Source organism: Enhydra lutris, unplaced genomic scaffold (assembly GCF_002288905.1).
Source record: "Enhydra lutris kenyoni isolate GAN:26980312 unplaced genomic scaffold, ASM228890v2 scaffoldscaffold40, whole genome shotgun sequence".
NCBI classification, from domain to species: domain Eukaryota; kingdom Metazoa; phylum Chordata; class Mammalia; order Carnivora; family Mustelidae; genus Enhydra; species Enhydra lutris.
The window spans coordinates 1012867-1032108 of record NW_019154124.1 but is presented as its reverse complement, the minus strand read 5'-3'; the positions used below and the strand labels follow the sequence as shown (position 1 = coordinate 1032108).

The following is a 19242-nucleotide window of genomic DNA, read 5'->3' as shown; positions in this document are numbered from 1 at the left end:
AGCCAAGGAGTGAGCTCTCAGCTCAGGGTTACCTTGAACCGGTCACAGGCTTGGTCAGCTCAGAGCATGGCCGAAGGCCAGGGTGATGGGAGTAATTGGGCGCTGTTCTCTGAGGGCGCACTGAGGAGTGGGGCCCCGGGCTCTCCGCTCCTCCGGGCTGGAGACAGGGAGGCCGCCATCTTCATTCTCGTCCTCCTGAACTCTACGGAAAGCGCTCAGGGAACAAAAGCTCCCGAAAGCAAACCCGATCGGATTACTCAGCCCGGCCCCTGGTAAGGGCGGTGCAATTCCACCTGGGGCAAAGACACTTGAGAATCACTACAACAGGCCCCTCCCCCAGAAGATCAACAAGAAATCCAGCCAGGACCAAGTTCACCTACCAAGGAGTGCAGTTTCAATACCAAGGAGAGCAGCGGAATTCCAGAGGAGGAGAAAGCAAAGCATGGAACTCATGGCTTTCTCCCCATGATTCTTTAGCCTTGCAGTTGATTTAATTTTTTTTCTTTTTCAATTTTTTTTCTCTTCTTCTGCCAAATTTTCTTTAACTTTTACCCTTTTCTTTTTTAACGTTTTTTAACTAGTTTATCTAATATATATATATATATTTTCCTTTTTATATTTTTTCTTTATTCATTTTCATTTTTTTTTAATTTTTTTTTTTTCTTTCTGAACCTCTTTTTATCCCCTTTCTTCCGCCTCACAATTTGGGATCTCTTCTGATTTGGTTAAAGTATATTTTCCTGGGGTTGTTGCCACCCTTTTAGTATTTTACTTGCTCCTTCGTATACTCTTATCTGGACAAAATGACAAGGCGGAAAAATTCACCACAAAAAAAAGAACAAGAGGCAGTACCAAAGGCTAGGGACCTAATCAATACAGACATTGGTAATATGTCAGATCTAGAGTTCAGAATGACGATTCTCAAGGTTCTAGCCGGGCCCGAAAAAGGCATGGACGATATTAGAGAAACCCTCTCGGGAGATATAAAAGCCCTTTCTGGAGAAATAAAAGAACTAAAATCTAACCAAGTTGAAATCAAAAAAGCTATTAATGAGGTGCAATAAAAAATGGAGGCTCTCACTGCTAGGATAAATGAGACAGAAGAAAGAATTAGCGATATAGAAGACCAAATGACAGAGAATAAAGAAGCTGAGCAAAAGAGGGACAAACAGCTACTGGACCACGAGGGGAGAATTTGAGAGATAAGTGACACCATAAGACGAAACAATAGAATAATTGGGATTCCAGAAGAAGAAGAAAGAGAGGGGAGCAGAAGGTATATTGGAGAGAATTATTGGAGAGAATTTCCCCAATATGGCAAAGGGAACAAGCATCAAAATCCAGGAGGTTCAGAGAACCCCCCTCAAAATCAATAAGAATAGGTCCACACCCCGTCACCTAATAGTMAAATTTACAAGTCTTAGTGACAAAGAGAAGATCCTGAAAGCAGCCCGGGAAAAGAAGTCTGTAACATACAATGGTAAAAATATTAGATTGGCAGCAGACTTATCCACAGAGACCTGGCAGGCCAGAAAGAGCTGGCATGATATATTCAGAGTACTAAACGAGAAAAACATGCAGCCAAGAATACTATATCCAGCTAGGCTATCATTGAAAATAGAAGGAGAGATTAAAAGCTTCCAGGACAAACAAAAACTGAAAGAATTTGCAAATACCAAACCAGCTCTACAGGAAATATTGAAAGGGGTCCTCTAAGCAAAGAGAGACCCTAAAAGTAGTAGATCAGAAAGAAACAGAGACAATATACAATAACAGTCACCTTACAGGCAATACAATGGCACTAAATTCATATCTCTCAATACTTACCCTGAATGTTAATGGGCTAAATGCCCCAATCAAAAGACACAGGGTATCAGAATGGATAAAAAAACAAAACCCATCTATATGTTGCCTACAAGAAACTCATCTTAAACCTGAAGACACCTCCAGATTTAAAGTGAGGGGGTGGAAAAGAATTTACCATGCTAATGGACATCAGAAAAAAGCAGGAGTGGCAATCCTTATATCAGATCAATTAGATTTTAAGCCAAAGACTATAATAAGAGATGAGGAAGGACACTATATCATACTCAAAGGAACTGTCCAACAAGAAGATCTAACAATTTTAAATATCTATGCCCCTAACATGGGAGCAGCCAACTATATAAACCAATTAATAACAAAATCAAAGAAACACATCGACAATAATACAATAATCGTAGGGGACTTTAACACTCCCCTCACTGAAATGGACAGATCATCCAAGCAAAAGATCAACAAGGAAATAAAGGCCTTAAATGACACACTGGACCAGATGGACATCACAGATATATTCAGAACATTTCATCCCAAAGCAACAGAATACACATTCTTCTCTAGTGCACATGGAACATTCTCCAGAATAGATCATATTCTCGGTCCTAAATCAGGTCTCAACCGTTATCAAAAGATTGGAATCATTCCCTGCATATTTTCAGACCACAATGCTCTGAAGCTAGAACTCAATCACAAGAGGAAATTTGGAAAGAACCCAAATACATGGAGACTAAACAGCATCCTTCTAAAGAATGAATGGGTCAACCAGGAAATTAAAGAAGAGTTGAAAAAATTCATGGAAACAAATGATAATGAAAACACAACGGTTCAAAATCTGTGGGACACAACAAAGGCAGTCCTGAGAGGAAAATATATAGCGGTACAAGCCTTTCTCAAGAAACAAGAAAGGTCTCAGGTACACAACCTAACCCTACACCTAAAGGAGCTGGAGAAAGAACAAGAAAGAAACCCTAAACCCAGCAGGAGAAGAGAAATCATAAAGATCAGAGCAGAAATCAATGAAATAGAAACCAAAAAAACAATAGAACAAATCAACGAAACTAGGAGCTGGTTCTTTGAAAGAATTAATAAGATCGATAAACCCCTGGCCAGACTTATCAAAAAGAAAAGAGAAAGGACCCAAATAAATAAAATCATGAATGAAAGAGGAGAGATCACAACTAACACCAAAGAAATACAGACAATTATAAGAACATACTATGAGCAACTCTACGCCAACAAATTTGACAATCTGGAAGAAATGGATGCATTCCTAGAGACATATAAACTACCACAACTGAACCAGGAAGAAATAGAAAGCCTCAACAGACCCATAACCAGTAAGGAGATTGAAACAGTCATCAAAAGTCTCCAAACAAACAAAAGCCCAGCTCCAGATGGCTTCCCAGGGGAATTCTACCAAACATTTAAAGAAGAACTAATTCCTATACTGTTCCAAAAAATAGAAATGGAAGGAAAACTTCCAAACTCATTTTCTGAGACCAGCATCACCTTGAACCCAAAACCAGACAAGGATCCCATCAAAAAAGAGAACTACAGACCAATATCCTTGATGAACACAGATGCAAAAATTCTCACCAAAATACTAGCCAATAGGATTCAACAGTACATTAAAAGGATTATTCACCACGACCAAGTGGGATTTATTCCAGGGCTGCAAGGTTGGTTCAACATCCGCAAATCAATCAATATGATACCACACATTAATAAAAGAAAGAACAAGAACCATATGATACTCTCCATAGATGCTGAAAAAGCATTTGACAAAGTACAGCATCCCTTCCTGATCAAAACTCTTCAAAGTGTAGGGATAGAGGGCACATACCTCAATATTATCAAAGCCATCTATGAAAAACCCACCGCAAATATCATTCTCAATGGAGAAAAACTGAAAGCTTTTCCGCTAAGGTCAGGAACACGGCAGGGATGTCCATTATCACCACTGCTATTCAACATAGTACTAGAAGTCCTAGCCTCAGCAATCAGACAACAAAAGGAAATTAAAGGCATCCAAATTGGCAAAGAAGAAGTCAAACTATCACTCTTTGCAGATGATATGATACTATATGTGGAAAACCCAAAAGACTCCACTCCAAAACTGCTAGAACTTGTACAGGAATTCAGTAAAGTGTCAGGATATAAAATCAATGCACAGAAATCAGTTGCATTTCTCTACACCAACAACAAGACAGAAGAAAGAGAAATTAAGGAGTCAATCCCATTTACAATTGCACCCAAAACTATAAGATACCTAGGAATAAACCTAACCAAAGAGACTAAGAATCTATACACAGAAAACTATAAAGTACTCATGAAAGAAATTGAGGAAGACACAAAGAAATGGAAAAATGTTCCATGCTCCTGGATTGGAAGAATAAATATTGTGAAAATGTCTATGCTACCTAAAGCAATCTACACATTTAATGCAATTCCTATCAAAGTACCATCCATTTTTTTCAAAGAAATGGAACAAATAATCCTAAAATTTATATGGAACCAGAAAAGACCTCGAATAGCCAAAGGAATATTGAAAAAGAAAGCCAAAGTTGGTGGCATCACAATTCCGGACTTCAAGCTCTATTACAAAGCTGTCATCATCAAGACAGCATGGTACTGGCACAAAAACAGACACATAGATCAATGGAACAGAATAGAGAGCCCAGAAATAGACCCTCAACTCTATGGTCAACTAATCTTTGACAAAGCAGGAAAGAATGTCCAATGGAAAAAAGACAGCCTCTTCAATAAACGGTGTTGGGAAAATTGGACAGCCACATGCAGAAAAATGAAATTGGATCATTTCCTTACACCACACATGAAAATAGACTCAAAATGGATGAAGGACCTCAATGTGAGAAAGGAATCCATCAAAATCCTTGAGGAGAACACAGGCAGCAACCTCTTCGACCTCAGCCACAGCAACATCTTCCTAGGAACTTCACCAAAGGAAAGGGAAGCAAGGGCAAAAATGAACTATTGGGATTTTATCAAGATCAAAAGCTTTTGCACAGCAAAGGAAACAGTTAACAAAACCAAAAGACAACTGACAGAATGGGAGAAGATATTTGCAAACGACATATCAGATAAAGGGCTAGTGTCCGAAATCTATAAAGAACTTAGCAAACTCAACACCCAAAGAACAAATAATCCAATCAAGAAATGGGCAGAGGACATGAACAGACATTTCTGCAAAGAAGACATCCAGATGGCCAACAGACACATGAAAAAGTGCTCCACATCACTCGGCATCAGGGAAATACAAATCAAAACCACAATGAGATATCACCTCACACCAGTCAGAATGGCTAAAATTAACAAGTCAGGAAACGACAGATGCTGGCGAGGATGCGGAGAAAGGGGAACCCTCCTACACTGTTGGTGGGAATGCAAGCTGGTGCAACCACTCTGGAAAACAGCATGGAGGCTCCTAAAATGTTGAAAATAGAACTACCCTATGACCCAGCAATTGCACTACTGGGTATTTACCCTAAAGATACAAACATAGTGATCCGAAGGGGCACATGCACCCGAATGTTTATAGCAGCAATGTCTACAATAGCCAAACTATGGAAAGAACCTAGAGGTCTATCAACAGATGAATGGATAAAGAAGATGTGGTATATATACACAATGGAATACTATGCAGCATTCAAAAGAAATGAAATCTTGCCATTTGTGACGACATGGATGGAACTTGGGGGATATCATGCTTAGCGAAATAAGTCAATCGGAGAAAGACAAATATCATATGATCTCCCTGATATGAGGGAGAGGAGATGCAACATGGGAGGTTAAGGGGGTAGGAGAAGAGTAAATGAAACAAGATGGGATTGGGAGGGAGACAAACCATAAGTGACTCTTAATCTCACAAAACAAACTGAGGGTTGATGGGGGGAGGGGTGTTGGGGGGTGGCGTTATGGACATTCGGGAGGGTATGTGCTATGGTGAGTGCTGTGAAGTGTGTAAACCTGGCGATTCACAGACCTGTACCCCTGGGGATAAAAATATATTATATGTTTATTAAAAAAAAAAAAGAATCTATCAGTGAAACTATCTGGGCTTAGAGTTTTCTTCTCTGGAATGTTTTAGTTTTGTATTATTTGCCTTCTTAATGCTTCTAAAATATGGATATATTTTTTAAGTGAATAGACCATATTTTAGAACAGTTTTACAGAAAAATTAAGGAGGATAGTGGTTTCCATATGTCTGTCCCCTCCACAACAGTTTCTCCTATTACCATATTATGGTGATATATTTTTATAATTGATGAACAAATATTAAAATGTTATTAACTAAAGTTCATAGTTTATAGCAATGTTGGCTCTTTGTTTTGTATATTTTATGGGTTTTAACAAATGCATAATGTTGTGCATCCCCTTTACAGTATCATACAGAATAGAATCACTGCCCTAAAAATCCCCTGTGCTTCCCCTGTTCATCCCTCTTTTCCTTCCTCCTAACTCCTGGCAATCATTGATCTTTTTGCTGTCTCTATATTTTGCTTTTTCTAGAATGTCATATAGTTGGAATCATAGAGTATGAAGCTTTTCAGACTGACTTCTTTCACTTAATTATTATCAAGTGATAATATTTTAAGCATTTAAGGTTTCTTCCTGTCTTTTGTTGATATTTATTGATGGTTCATTTTCTTTTATCACTGAATAATTTTCCCGTTGTATGAATGTACTTAGGCGTGTCCGGTTACCTATTGAAAGGTATCTTGGTGGTTTATAGTTTTTAGCTACTATGAATAAAGATGCTATAGGCATTCATATGCAGTGTGTGTGTGTGTGTGTGTGTGTGTGTGTACATGTTTTCAACTCAGTTGGCTAAATACCTAGGAGCATGATTACCAGATCTATGGTTAAACCATGTTTAGCTTTGTAAGAAACTGCCAAAATGCCTTTCAAAGTGGTTGTATCATTTTCCGTTCCAAACAGCAATGAATGAAAATTCCTGTTGCTCCACATTCTTTTTTTTTTTAAGATTTTATTTATTTACTTGACAGAGAGAGAGATCATACGTAGGCAGAGAGGCAGGCAGAGAGAGGAGGAAGCAGACTCCCCGCTGAGCAGAGAGTCCGATGCGGGGCTCGATCCCAGGGCCCTGAGATCATGACGTGAGCCTAAGGCAGAGGCTTTTACCCACTGAGACACCCAGGCGCCCCTGTTGCTCCACATTCTTGTCAACATTTGGTATTTTAGATATTTTTTCCTGTTCTAATAGATATATCATGTTATCTCATTCTTTTAATTTACAATTCCTTAGTGTCATGATGCTGAGGATCATTTCATATGCTAACTTGCATCTGTACATCTTCTTTGGTGAGGTGTGTTTTCAGTTCTTACACCAATCTCTTTCTTTTTTTTTTTTTTAAGATTTTTTATTTATATATTTGACGAAGAGCAAGAGAGCACAAGCAGGGGGTGCAGCAGACAGAGGGAGAGGGAGAGGCAGGCTCCCTGCTCAGGGTTCGATTCCAGGACCCAGGACCCCAGGATCAAGACCTGAGCTAAAGGCAGATGCTTAACTCAGTGAGCCGCCCAGGCTCCCCTTTTTGCCCATTTCTTAATTAAGTTGTATGTCCACTTATTGTTGAGTTATAAGAGTTCTTTGTAAATGTTGAATATAACTCTTTATGTAAATACAATAATATATAATCCTTTATATAAATATAATATAAAATATTTATACAAATGTTTTTCCAGGTTTTGGGCTCTGCTTTTTTTTTTTTTAGCAGTATTTTTCACATCAAAGTTTTTATTTATTTATTTATCTATTTTAAAGATTTTATTTATTTGACAGAGACACAGCAAGAGTGAGCACACAAGCAGGGAGAGTGGGAGAGGGAGAAGCAGGCTTCCTGCTGAGCAGGGAGCCTGATGCAGGGCTCCATCCCAGACCCTGGGTTCATGACTTGAGCCCAACGCAGATGCTTAACTGACTGAGCCACCCAGGTGTCCCAGGAAAGTTTTTATTTTTAATATAGTCCAATTTACCAGTTTTTGGTTTCGGATTCTTCTTTTAGTGTTGTATCTAAAAAATAATTTCCAAACCCAAGGTCACCTAGATTTTCTCCTCTGTTAATTTCTAGAAAGTTAATGATTTTGTGTTTTAAATTTAGGCCCATAATCCAATTGGGCTGATTTTTGTGAAAGGTGTAAGGTCTGTCTAGAGTAATTTTTTTTTTTTTTTTTTGCAGGGGCGATACCTCATTGCTGCAGTGCCATTTGTTGAAAATGTGGTCATTGCTCCACTGCTTGTCTTTCCTTATCTGTCCTAGATCAGCTGAGCATTTTTGTGTGGGTTTTTTCCCGGGTTCTCTATTATGTTTAGTGGATGTTAGTGTCTCTTTTTCACTAGTTCCACGCTGTCTTGATTACTGTATCTTTATATAGTAATGTAGTATCCATCTTCCAACATGGTTCTTCTCCTTCAATATTGAGTTGATTATTCTGGGTCTTTTGCCTTTCTGTAGAAACTTTACAATCAGTAGAACTGACATATTAACAATGTTGAGCCTTCCTATCCGTGAATAATGAATAATGTCTATGTCTCCATTTATTTAGATCTCTGATCCCTTTCACCAGTTTCGTAGTTTTATCTATCTATCTATCTATCTATCTATCTATCTATCTATCATCTTAGCTTCTATTTAAATTCCATTTAGTCTGGGCACCTAGGTGACTCAGTGGTTTAGGCCTCTGCCTTCAGCTCGGGTATGATCCCAGGGTCCTGGGATCGAGCCCCACATCAGGCTCTCTGCTCAGCGGGGAGTCTGCTTCCCCCCCCCCATCTGCCACTCTGCCTACTTGTGATCTCTGTCAGATAAATAAATAAAATCTTAAAAAAAAAATTCCAGTTAGTTAACATACAGTGTAATATCAGTTTCAGGTATACAATATAGTGAATATACAATATAGTGAATCAACACTTCCATACAACACCTGGTGCTCATCAGCACAAGCACGCTCCTTAATCTCCATCACCCATTTGACCCATCCTCCTATTCCCCACACCTCTGGTAACCAACAGTCTGTTCTCTACAATTAAGAGTTTGTTTCTTGGTTTGCCTCTCTTTCCCCCCACCATATACATCTGTTTTGTTTCTTAAATTCTGCATATGAGTGAGATCATATGGTATTTGTCTTTCTCTGACTGACTATTCCTTATTTAGACCCTATACAGATTTTGTTGGATGTCTACTGATGTAGTTCATTTTTTGTGTGCTCATGTAAATGGTGTTGTTTTAAATTTCAAATTCGTGTTCATTGCTGGTATAGAGGAAAATAATTGATTTCTCTATATTAATTTTAACCTGAAATTTTGCTACAGTGGTCTCTTATTATTTTCAGGAGTTTCGTTGTTATTGTTTCTTTGGAATTTTCCGCATAGATATTGATGTCACTAGAAAACAAAGACAATTTTATTTTCTCCTTCCAAATCTATATACTCTTTTATTTCCTTTTCTTGTGTTATTTCACTAGCTTGGTTTTCCAGGATGATGTCACATGTCAAATTGCCTTCTTTCCAGTCTTGGAGACAAGCATCTAGTTTCTCTCCATTAAGTATGATGTTAGCAATAGGATTTTTGTACATGTTCTTTAATAAATTGAGGAACCCTCTATTCCTAGTTTGCTGAGAGTTTTAATCATGAATTGTTGTTGAAGGGGCACCTGGGTGGCTCAGTTGGTTAAGTGTCTGCCTTCTATTCAGGTCATGATCCCAGGGTCCTGGAATTGAGCCCCATTCTGGGTTCCCTGCCCAGCCAGAAGTCTGAGTTTCTCCCTCTCCCTCTTCTTCTTCCCCTGTTTGTGCTCTCTCTCTGTTAAATAAATAAGTAAATAAATAAATAAAATATTTTTTTAAAAAAGAATGGTTGTTAGAGTTGTCCTATGCTTTTTCTGTATCTATGATAGAATCATATGATTTTTCTTCTTTAGCATATTAATATGCAAGTTGTGTCATTGGTTTTCAAAATTTGAACCAGTCTTGTATGCCTGGAAAAAATCCTGCTTTGCTGCAATGTATACTTTTTTTAATACATTATTAGATTTGATAGATAATATTTTGTTGAGATTTTTTCCCATAGTTCATGAGACTATCTTATGTGACAGCTAGTATGTGTTTCTACTCCCCACCCTTTTCCAGGACTCATAAGAAACTTGAAGTATGCAACAGACACATTCTGGCTAATCCATTTGCTAGCACTCTTACTACCAAGTCACTAGAAAAGAACATCCCACCAATAAGAAGTAATAACCATTAAATCCATAGATGATATATGAGAATTAAAATTGCCTGTCTTCAGTATGAGTTGGTAGATGGCTGTTGCCTCATTCATATTGGGTACAGATATGAGATGAGTTTGCATCGGGGGTCTGACTGGCCTCTACTGGATATTATCTCAGGCAGTTTTCCTGGTTCTTTCATGTGTCCGGAAGCCTCAAAAGAGTGGATCACCTCCAAACAACTCTGTCATGTAAGGCAAATCCTCAGACCAGAGCTTCCTTGGAAATCAGACCCTCGTACCTTTTATTCATTGTTTTTATCTCCTCTGGGACTGGTTTAGTCATCTTCTCTCAGTTTGCATCTAGCTTGTCAGAATCATTTCCATTGTTGCTTAAAGTCTCTCTTTTCCAGTGAGCACAGAATATCGTCTTTTCAAAAACCCATTCTGATAATCTTTATCTTCTAATTGCTATGTTTACACCATTTACATTAAATGTTATTCTGGTACATTCTGTTTTCTCTTTCCTGCTGTCTTTTGGAATTTAAATGCTCTTTCAGTGTACCATCTTAATTTACCCATTGGCTTCTTAAGTATATGTATTTTGTCCATTTCTTTTAGTGGCTGTGCTTTGGGATAAAATATATGATGTGCATAACTTTAAAATTGTTTAGAGTTAATATTTTGCCACTTCCCCATACAGCCCCACATATCCTTTTCCCCTTTGCCCTATGCGGTGTAGTCACTGGTGTATTAAATCTACATGTATTGAGAACTCCTGCAGACTATACTGTAATTTTTTTGCTTTTCAACAGTGATGAATTTTTTAAAAAAACTTAAGAGGAGGAAAACATTTTATTATATTCACCCGGATTTACTATTCACCCAGATTTATTTACTGTTATCTTCTATTCCTTTCTGGAGTTCCAGGTTTCCCTCTGATATCATTTCCCTTCCACCCAAAGAACTTTTGTACTTTTTTAAGAGCAGGTCTGCTGGCAACAAATTCAGTTTGTTTTCTTTCATCAAAGGATGTCTTTATTTTCATTCCTGAAGGATATTTGTACTGATACAGAATTCTGGTTTGCCAGTTTTTTTCCTTTAACACTTTTTAAAAAAATTTTCAGCGTAACAGTATTCATTGTTTTTGCACCACACCCAGTGCTCCATGCAATCCGTGCCCTCTCCAATACCCACCACCTGGATCCCCCAACCTCCCACCCCCCACCCCTTCAAAACCCTCAGATTGTTTTGCAGAGTCCATAGTCTCTCATGGTTCACCTCCCCTTCCAATTTCCCTCAACTCCCTTCTACTCTCCATCTCCCCTTGTCCTCCATGCTATTTGTTATGCTCCACAAATAAGTGAAACCATATGATAATTGACTCTGCTTGACTTATTTCACTCAGCATAATCTCTTCCAGTCCCGTCCATGTTGCTACAAAAGTTGGGTATTCATCCTTTCTGATGGAGGCATAATACTCCATAGTGTATATGGACCACATCTTCCTTATCCATTCATCCGTTGAAGGGCATCTTGGTTCTTTCCACAGTTTGGCATCCTTTAACACTTTAAAAATGTTGGGCCACTACCTTCTGGCTTTATTGGTACCTAATGAAAAATCCAGCATCATTCAAAGCATTTTTTACCTGATATGTAATGTGCATTTTTATTTGTTTATTTATTTGGGGGGTTGCTTTCAAGATGTTTTTCTTATCTTTGGTTTTTAGCAAATTATTATGTGTATAGGCACACTTTAAAAAAAAAGATTTACTTATTTATTTGAGAGAGAGCAAGAGAAAGCATGAGTGGGAGGGGCAGAGGGAGAAGGAGAGAAAATCTCAAGTAGACTCCACACTGAGTGTGGAGCCCAAAGTGGGACATGATCCCAGGATCCCAAGATCACAACCCAAGTGGAAACCAAGAGTGGAATGCTCAACCAACTGTGCCACCGACGTGTCCCTCAGTATACTTTTCCTTGAGCCTATCTTTGATTTTGGGGTTCCTTAAACTTCTTGAATCTATAAATTAATATTTTTCACCAAATTTGAGGAATTTTCCACCATTATTTCTTTAAATTATTTTTTCTGTGACAGCTTTTTCTCTAATCCATCTGGGATTCCAAAGGTATAAGTATTAGATATTTGACATTGTCTCACAGGTTCCTGAGGCTTTGGACACTTCTAAATTTGTTTTCTGTGTGTAATTCTAATTGGAGCATTTCAATTGTGTTAGTTTTAAAACTGAATTCTGTGATTTCCTTGTTGGCATTCAACCCATCCAGTGAATATTTTATTTTGGTTGTAATGTTTTTTCAGTTTTACACACCTTGTATATGTATAATAAAAGTTGGAAATAACATCATAAGTCACAATTTGGTATGTGAAGAATATTATTCACCTTAAAATCTAATAAGCTATTTTTGAAAACTTCTAAATTTCAAATAAGGATGAAATGCATAATAATACATTCTGTATGGTATGTATAGCCAATAATCTATCAATTTAACACTTGTTATGTGGCTTTTTATTTAGAGGATGTTTTGAAGATTATTGAAGATGAAGGCTTTAAAATACTGATGCAAAGGCAAATTGTATTATCAAAAGAGGAAGCACACACACTGTGCAAGGAATATGAAAATGAAGATTATTTTGGAAAGCTTATAGAAAAAATGACCAGGTAAAGTAGATTTTCAGGTTTAGAAGGCACAGTCTGATTTAGTTTTTAATCATTTAGGTGTTCTTTGAAGACCTAATGCCATGTGGCAACTGCCGTGGTCAAGTTGCCACACTTCTCAGTTCTGTAAACATGTGCTGAATCTACTTCTTGGCCTGTCTCACTCCTATCTCAATTCTCTGTTCAACTGTCCATCTTCTCTCATCCTCTTGGGACGTTACTGGAGCAATGGAAAGGCCTGGGTGAGTTCCTGGGGTCCATTGAGTTGAATGCCAGAAATCTAAGTTGTGTAACATTAAATCCAAGTGGAGAACATACGGACTCTCAAGTGTTTTGGTAATGCTGAAGATCACTAGTCCTAGGGGAAGACTGAGGGGCTAGAAATCTGTCAGGTTTTTTAGAAGAGTAAGTGAAATAGCAGCTGTGACAGAAATCCAGCAAGGGTGTATAAATCAGCAGGAATCTGGGAACAAAATAGGAACTGATCTATCAGAATAAAGGCCCTTCTCTTCCTTTCCTTAAACTACTTCCATCCTTTTATAAGGTGTTTAAAACACTCAAGAATACACCAATGGGAATTCATCTTAGACTTGATAAAAGGATTATCTTGACATGTTTTTGTCTATTTAACAAAACTACTTGTATTATCTATATATAATTAGCTACTGAGCCATACTTTTGGTCTTTTTTTTCTAACAGCGGTCCATCTCTAGCCCTTGTTTTAGTAAGAGACCATGGTTTACAACACTGGAAAGAGTTAATTGGACCAAGTAGTGTTCAAAAAGCCAAAGAATCTGTTCCAGAGAGGTAGGATTCATATCATGGGTCCCAAACTTTTTTCATGGGAGACATTTTAATTTCTTTTTGGATGTGGGTACAGGAACCACAGCTCTAGTACGAGGAAAGCTCTCAGGAGGAGGAGGTCCTTTCCTTTCACACATGCTTTTCCCCCAATAATCATGTCTAACAGCACCACAGAGGGGCAGCTTGTAGTTCTCTCCATTGAGCAAAGGTAACTTCTGGTGATACCTTTGCTGTGCAAATCCCACACCCCTAGCAATCACAGGCTCCAGGGGTCTTGGGCTACAAAGGTCTTCAAGTCAGAGATATGAGAACCATCAAGGGTCAAGTGGAAAGGTCAGATTGGATAAGGCAAAAAGGAAATCTGGGAATGCATCAGCAAAAGCAATGAGGTGAGAAAGGGGTCTAAGGAGAGAAAGCCAAGTTACCAGTGAAGTCAGTTTATGAGCAGGAAAGCAACTTATTCACTATGGCAGGATTCTGTGGATTGGCAGTTCAGGACTATGCGTAAAGGGCAGAAAATGAAATAAGTGGAGAGTATATCCTCTACTGAAATTTATGTGGATGAAGAGACGGGGGGAAGGGCTACTGAAAAAAACATCAAGGAACAACTGATTTAGGAAATTTTATGTATTCATCTATTGTAGAGGAAGCAGAACCAGGATAAACTGCCTAGCCCAGGGGCCCGTGGGTGGCTCAGCTGCTTAAGCGTCTGACTCTTGGTTTCTGTTCAGGTCCTGATCTCAGCCTCTTGGGATCCAGCCCTGCACAGGGCTCTGGCTCAGGGGGGAATCTGCCTGAGATTCTCTGTTTCCCTCTCCCTCTAACCCTCCTCCTACTCACACACTTTCTAAATACATAAAATCTTGAAAAAAAGAACGTGCCTAATGCAACATGTCCAGTATCAGGCTCACTCCTGCCCCTTTACATGTGGCCAGCCCGTGTGCTCCACTCTTAGCTCTCTGCTCGCCCTGCTGGAGGGCTCCTTTGCAGTGTCTCCCGGACTCAGTGTTTGTCATTTGGGTTCTTTGGTATAGAGTCAGGTGCCATCTCTAGTGCTTGGTAATATTTAGTAATGAAGGAAGGGATAGGAGTATTTACTGACAACTTAATAGGCACCATATATTTCAAATGTATCATCTGATTACATCCTCAAAATCTCCTTCCAAAGCAGTTTTATTATCTTATTTATATCTGACACAACTAAAGCACAGAGAAGTTTGGTAATTGCCCAGTGCAGTAAGCATTCTACAGTCTGTGCTTTCTCCCTGTACCAGGGTACAGTTCCTTCTTTCAGAATTATCTGTCGATAGTCGCATCGTAATTATTTCACTGTTCATGTTCTTCCTAATGGCTGTGAAGCTTCCTTGTAAGGAAGGAGTATGCGCCAAGCCACTCTGTAATTATTGCCTTTTACACAGTGTCCAGATCAGGAATGAGCTGTTTGATGACTTTTGGACAATTTATTCAGTGTTCTGTTGTCTTAGATTATACTACATTATGTTACACTCTAACAGTGCTTACCTTGACTTCTTTTTCAAAGTTTGTGCGCACGATTTGCAATGGAAGGTTTGCCCATCAACCAGTTGTATGGAAGTGATTCATTAGAAGCGGCTGAGAGGGAAATACAGTATTTCTTTCCTCCTCAAAGCACTTTAGCACTGCTTAAACCTCATTTAACACAGGAACAAAGAGGTAAATATTTAGAAATAAAAATTAATGTGTACATTTCCTTCAGATTTTGTGAAAACTTTCAAACTATGGAAAAGCTAGAAGAATAATTCAACAAATGTCCACATCAGTCTAGATTTAACAATGAACTTTTGTCATATTTGCTCTCTCGTCCTACTTCCCTCTTCTTCTCTCTGTCTCTCTTATAATCAAAATGAAATTGAATTTTGTTGAAGTCCTTTTCAGAGTTGATGGAGATGATAATGGTTTTCTCCATGGGTATATTAGTAGGAAAAATCATGTTCATGATATTTCTAATATCAAGCCGTTCTTCCGTTCTTTTATAAACTTCACTTAGTCCTGAGGTATTTATTTTTTTTATTTTATTTTTTTCAGTGTTCCAAAATTCATTGTTTATGCACCACACCCAGTGCTCCATGCAGTATGTGCCCTCCTTAATACCCACCACCAGGCTCACCCAGCCTACCACAGCCCTCCCCTCCAAAACCCTCAGTTTGTTTCTCAAAGTCCACAGTCTCTCATGATTTGTCTCTCCCTCCAATTTCCCCCAACGCAGTTCTCCTCTCCATCTCCCAGTGCCCTCTGTGTTATTCCTTATGCTCCACAAATAAGTGAAACCATATGATAATTGACTCTCTGTGCTTGACTTATTTCACTCAGTATAATCTCCTCCAGTCCTGTCCATGCTGATACTAAAGTTGGGTATTCATCCTTTCTGATGGAGGCATAATACTCCATAGTATATATGGACCATATCTTCTTTATCCTGAGGTATTTTTTAAATGTGCTTTTAGATTCTATTTGCTTGTATTTTATTTAGGATTTTTCGCATTGGGACAGTGAGATTGGTCTGTCCTTTTCATTTTTTGTGCAAGGTTTAGATAACAGTGTAATATTTCATTAAAAAAGGTGCATGTCTTCATTTGCGGTACTCTGGAGGAGTTTAAGAAGCAGTGGGATTGGTATTTGAAGATTTGGTAGAGTTTTCCTGTGAAAACATCTGGGCCTGTTGCCTTTTTTTTGGTGGGATAATTCTTTGACCACTTTCTCTGTGGAGAAAGTCTTCTATGGAAAACCATCTATTTAAACTTTTTACCTCCACTGTGGTTAATTAGAGTTAATTTTGCTAAGCTGTATTTTCCTAGGAAATTATCCATTTTGTCTGTATAGAGTTCATGGTCTCTTATTATCATGTTTAATTTCTTCATTCAGTGGTTATTTCCACCCTGCTATTTCTTCATTTGTTGTCTTTCAAACAAACAGAATTTGATTTATTTATGAGTTTTATTTTCTGTTTTAAAACTCATTACTTTCGTTTCTTTTTAAAAATTTTTGCCTTTAAGTCTCTAATAGTTTTTAAAGTGTTCTTCTAGCTTTTAATTTTTAAAATTATTTATTTATTTATTTATTTATTTTTAAGATTTTATTTATTTATTTGACAGAGAGAGAGAGAGAGAGATCCCAAGTAGGCTGAAAGACAGGCAGAGAGAGAGGGGAAATCAGGCTCCCTGCTGAGCAGAGAGCCCGATGAGGGACTAGGTCCCAGGACCCTGAGATCATGACCTGAGCCGAAGATAGAGGCTTAACCCACTGAGCCACCCAGGCACCCTTCTTCTAGCTTTTTAAATTGGATATTTAATTCATTTATTTCCATTATTTTTGTCAGTATAGATTTTTGATTACTGCTTTAATTTCTTCTGATTACCCCATAGATTTTAATGCATAGTGTTTTCATTAACATTATTATTATTATTATTATTTTTATTTATTTATTTATTTATTTATTTATTTTAGAAATTCTGCACTGTGCCTACAATGTTGTTTCTCTATTTGTCTGCTTGGTGATCATATCTTATTTTTACTGTACTGAACACAAAGGTTGGCCTTTCTGGAAATCATATCTGACCTTCCCGGAGCATTAATAGTTTACTTGCCTGTGGTTCTGGGAGCCTTTTGCATTGTTCTTTATAATAATGACAACCTTTTCAAGCTGTGTTTCTAGGCCGGGCCCTCTAAGCAGACAAGACCTGGAAGAAATGGTTAATGTTCCCTTCATATTTGTTCCCACAGCGCCTCTCATAGGGTGCATCCTATGATGCATTGCTGGACTTTGCAGAAGTCCAGCCTTCTTCAGGCTTTCTATGGGTTATGCTCAAGGTTGATCTGTAAAGACCAGCAGGGCAGCACAGCACTTCTAAGTGCTTTTGGTCTGGACCAAAGAAAAGACTGTTTTACCAGAAAGCTCCTAATCCCTCATTCGATTCCCTGAATGTAGCCTTTAACGTTTAGGCTGTTGTGAGATTTTGACAAGATTTACTTTAATTCCCTCAAATAGTGCCTTGCTCTGTCAGGGAGCAGTGTTCAGATAGGCTCTCCCCTTCAATCCATATCTAGCAAGGACTTCCTTGACGTTTGCTGTGTGGATGTGAAAACACGTCTTCACTTTCAGCCCAGAAGCACACCCCTCACAACCTCCTTATAGTCAATGAGACGTTTCCAGTGGGTTCTGGAAAGGTGCATCTCAGAGACTGATCATCTGTGTTAATGTATTCACGTTGCTCTGAATGTTGATCTGATGCTTTTCAGTTCAATTTAGTTTAGCAGAGTTTTAGCTTTTTAAGCCACAGTAGGCAAGTAAAATGACTTTCCTTAGTTATTTCAGTCTATTTGAATATGGAACAAAAGTGGAGGCACTCTGCAAGGTTACCAATATCTGCTTTCCCTAGAGGAGATCCTGAAACTTATTAGAGAGGCTGGCTTTGAAATAACACAGATGAAGGAAATGCTCCTAAATGAAGAAGAAGTAGAAAAAATTTACTCAAAAATAAAAGGAAAAGACTTTTATCAAGACGTAGTAGAAATGTTAACTGAGTAAGTTTCTGATACATAGTTCTTTGCATTATATAAGTAGCAAATATTCATTATAGAAAATGAAAAATACAAAATGTAATTTAAAAAATTCCATTCATTAAGAGACACCCTATTAATATTTGGGGTTCGTTTCTTTCCTATTTCCTTCCTTCCCTACCTTCTCCTTTCCTTCCTTCCTTCATTTATTTAGGTCTTCACATTAGATACAGAGGTGATCTGGGTTCTAATCTCTGCTTTTAAATCCCTGCTCTGTCAACATACTTAATCTGTGCCTCAGTTGCCTCATCTTTAAAATGGAGATAATAATAGTATCTATCTATTTGTTTGTTGTGAGGGGTATATAATTGATACATTAAACATACTTGGAATAGTGCCTAGCATATATTTCTAGAATTAAACTATAGCACTCTTCTAGCACAACAACCTGTTGGAAAGGGAAGAAATGGAAAAACAGAAAGCACAAAAACACACTGATAAGAACAGAGAATAAAGACACCCAAGCGTGGTATTCCGTCCTTAGCTGTATATGTAATCTCTATAGGTATAAATAGCCCAGATAGTCTGAAAGCATTCTTATTTGCAGGGGTCCATCTTTGGTCATGGTTCTGACCAGATGGAATGCTGTTTCAGACTGGAGACGATTGATGGGTCCCGTAGAACCAGAGGAGGCAAAACTACTGTCCCCAGACTCTATCCGAGCCAGGTTTGGAAGAAGCGTTTTGAAAAATGCTGTCCACGGGTCATCTAATACCTACGAAGCAATGGAGAGCATTAATAGAATTTTTGAAGACTTCGTTCCTGAGAATCCTGAGAGAAACTTAAGTACAGTACCTCTTTAATTATAGTTTTCTTTTCTTTGCTTATTATTGTGACTGTGCCCAGGACAAGACTGTCCCAGAAAGACCAGAACTTTCCCCATATCCATGAATCAAACTTTATTTCTTGCCAAAGCAAGAAGCAAAGCTGTTCCAAAGCAAGCTTGAAGCTACATAATATGTATATGGATTGAGTTGATTTAGCTGTTGATAGAAAGTTTGGAAACTTTTCTGTCCTGGGTGATGTGGGAGACAACATGAGCAAGGTGGCTTTTCCCATTAAACCTACTTTATTTTCAAAGAGCACGTTCACAAATGTG

The 19242-nt window shown here is 38.2% G+C and overlaps 1 protein-coding gene across 1 annotated transcript in view; it reads left to right on the top strand.

Moving 5' to 3' along the window:
- Positions 1–18946, top strand: part of LOC111155237 (NME/NM23 family member 8) — a 57811-nt gene extending 38865 nt beyond the window's left edge. Inside the window, exons 11-15 of the mRNA XM_022515351.1 lie at positions 12602–12746; positions 13443–13550; positions 15088–15239; positions 17963–18107; positions 18691–18946. Of these exons, the coding sequence (XP_022371059.1) occupies positions 12602–12746; positions 13443–13550; positions 15088–15239; positions 17963–18107; positions 18691–18946 (806 nt within the window). The remainder of the gene's footprint in view (positions 1–12601; positions 12747–13442; positions 13551–15087; positions 15240–17962; positions 18108–18690) is intronic.
- Positions 18947–19242: the final 296 nt, after the last annotated feature.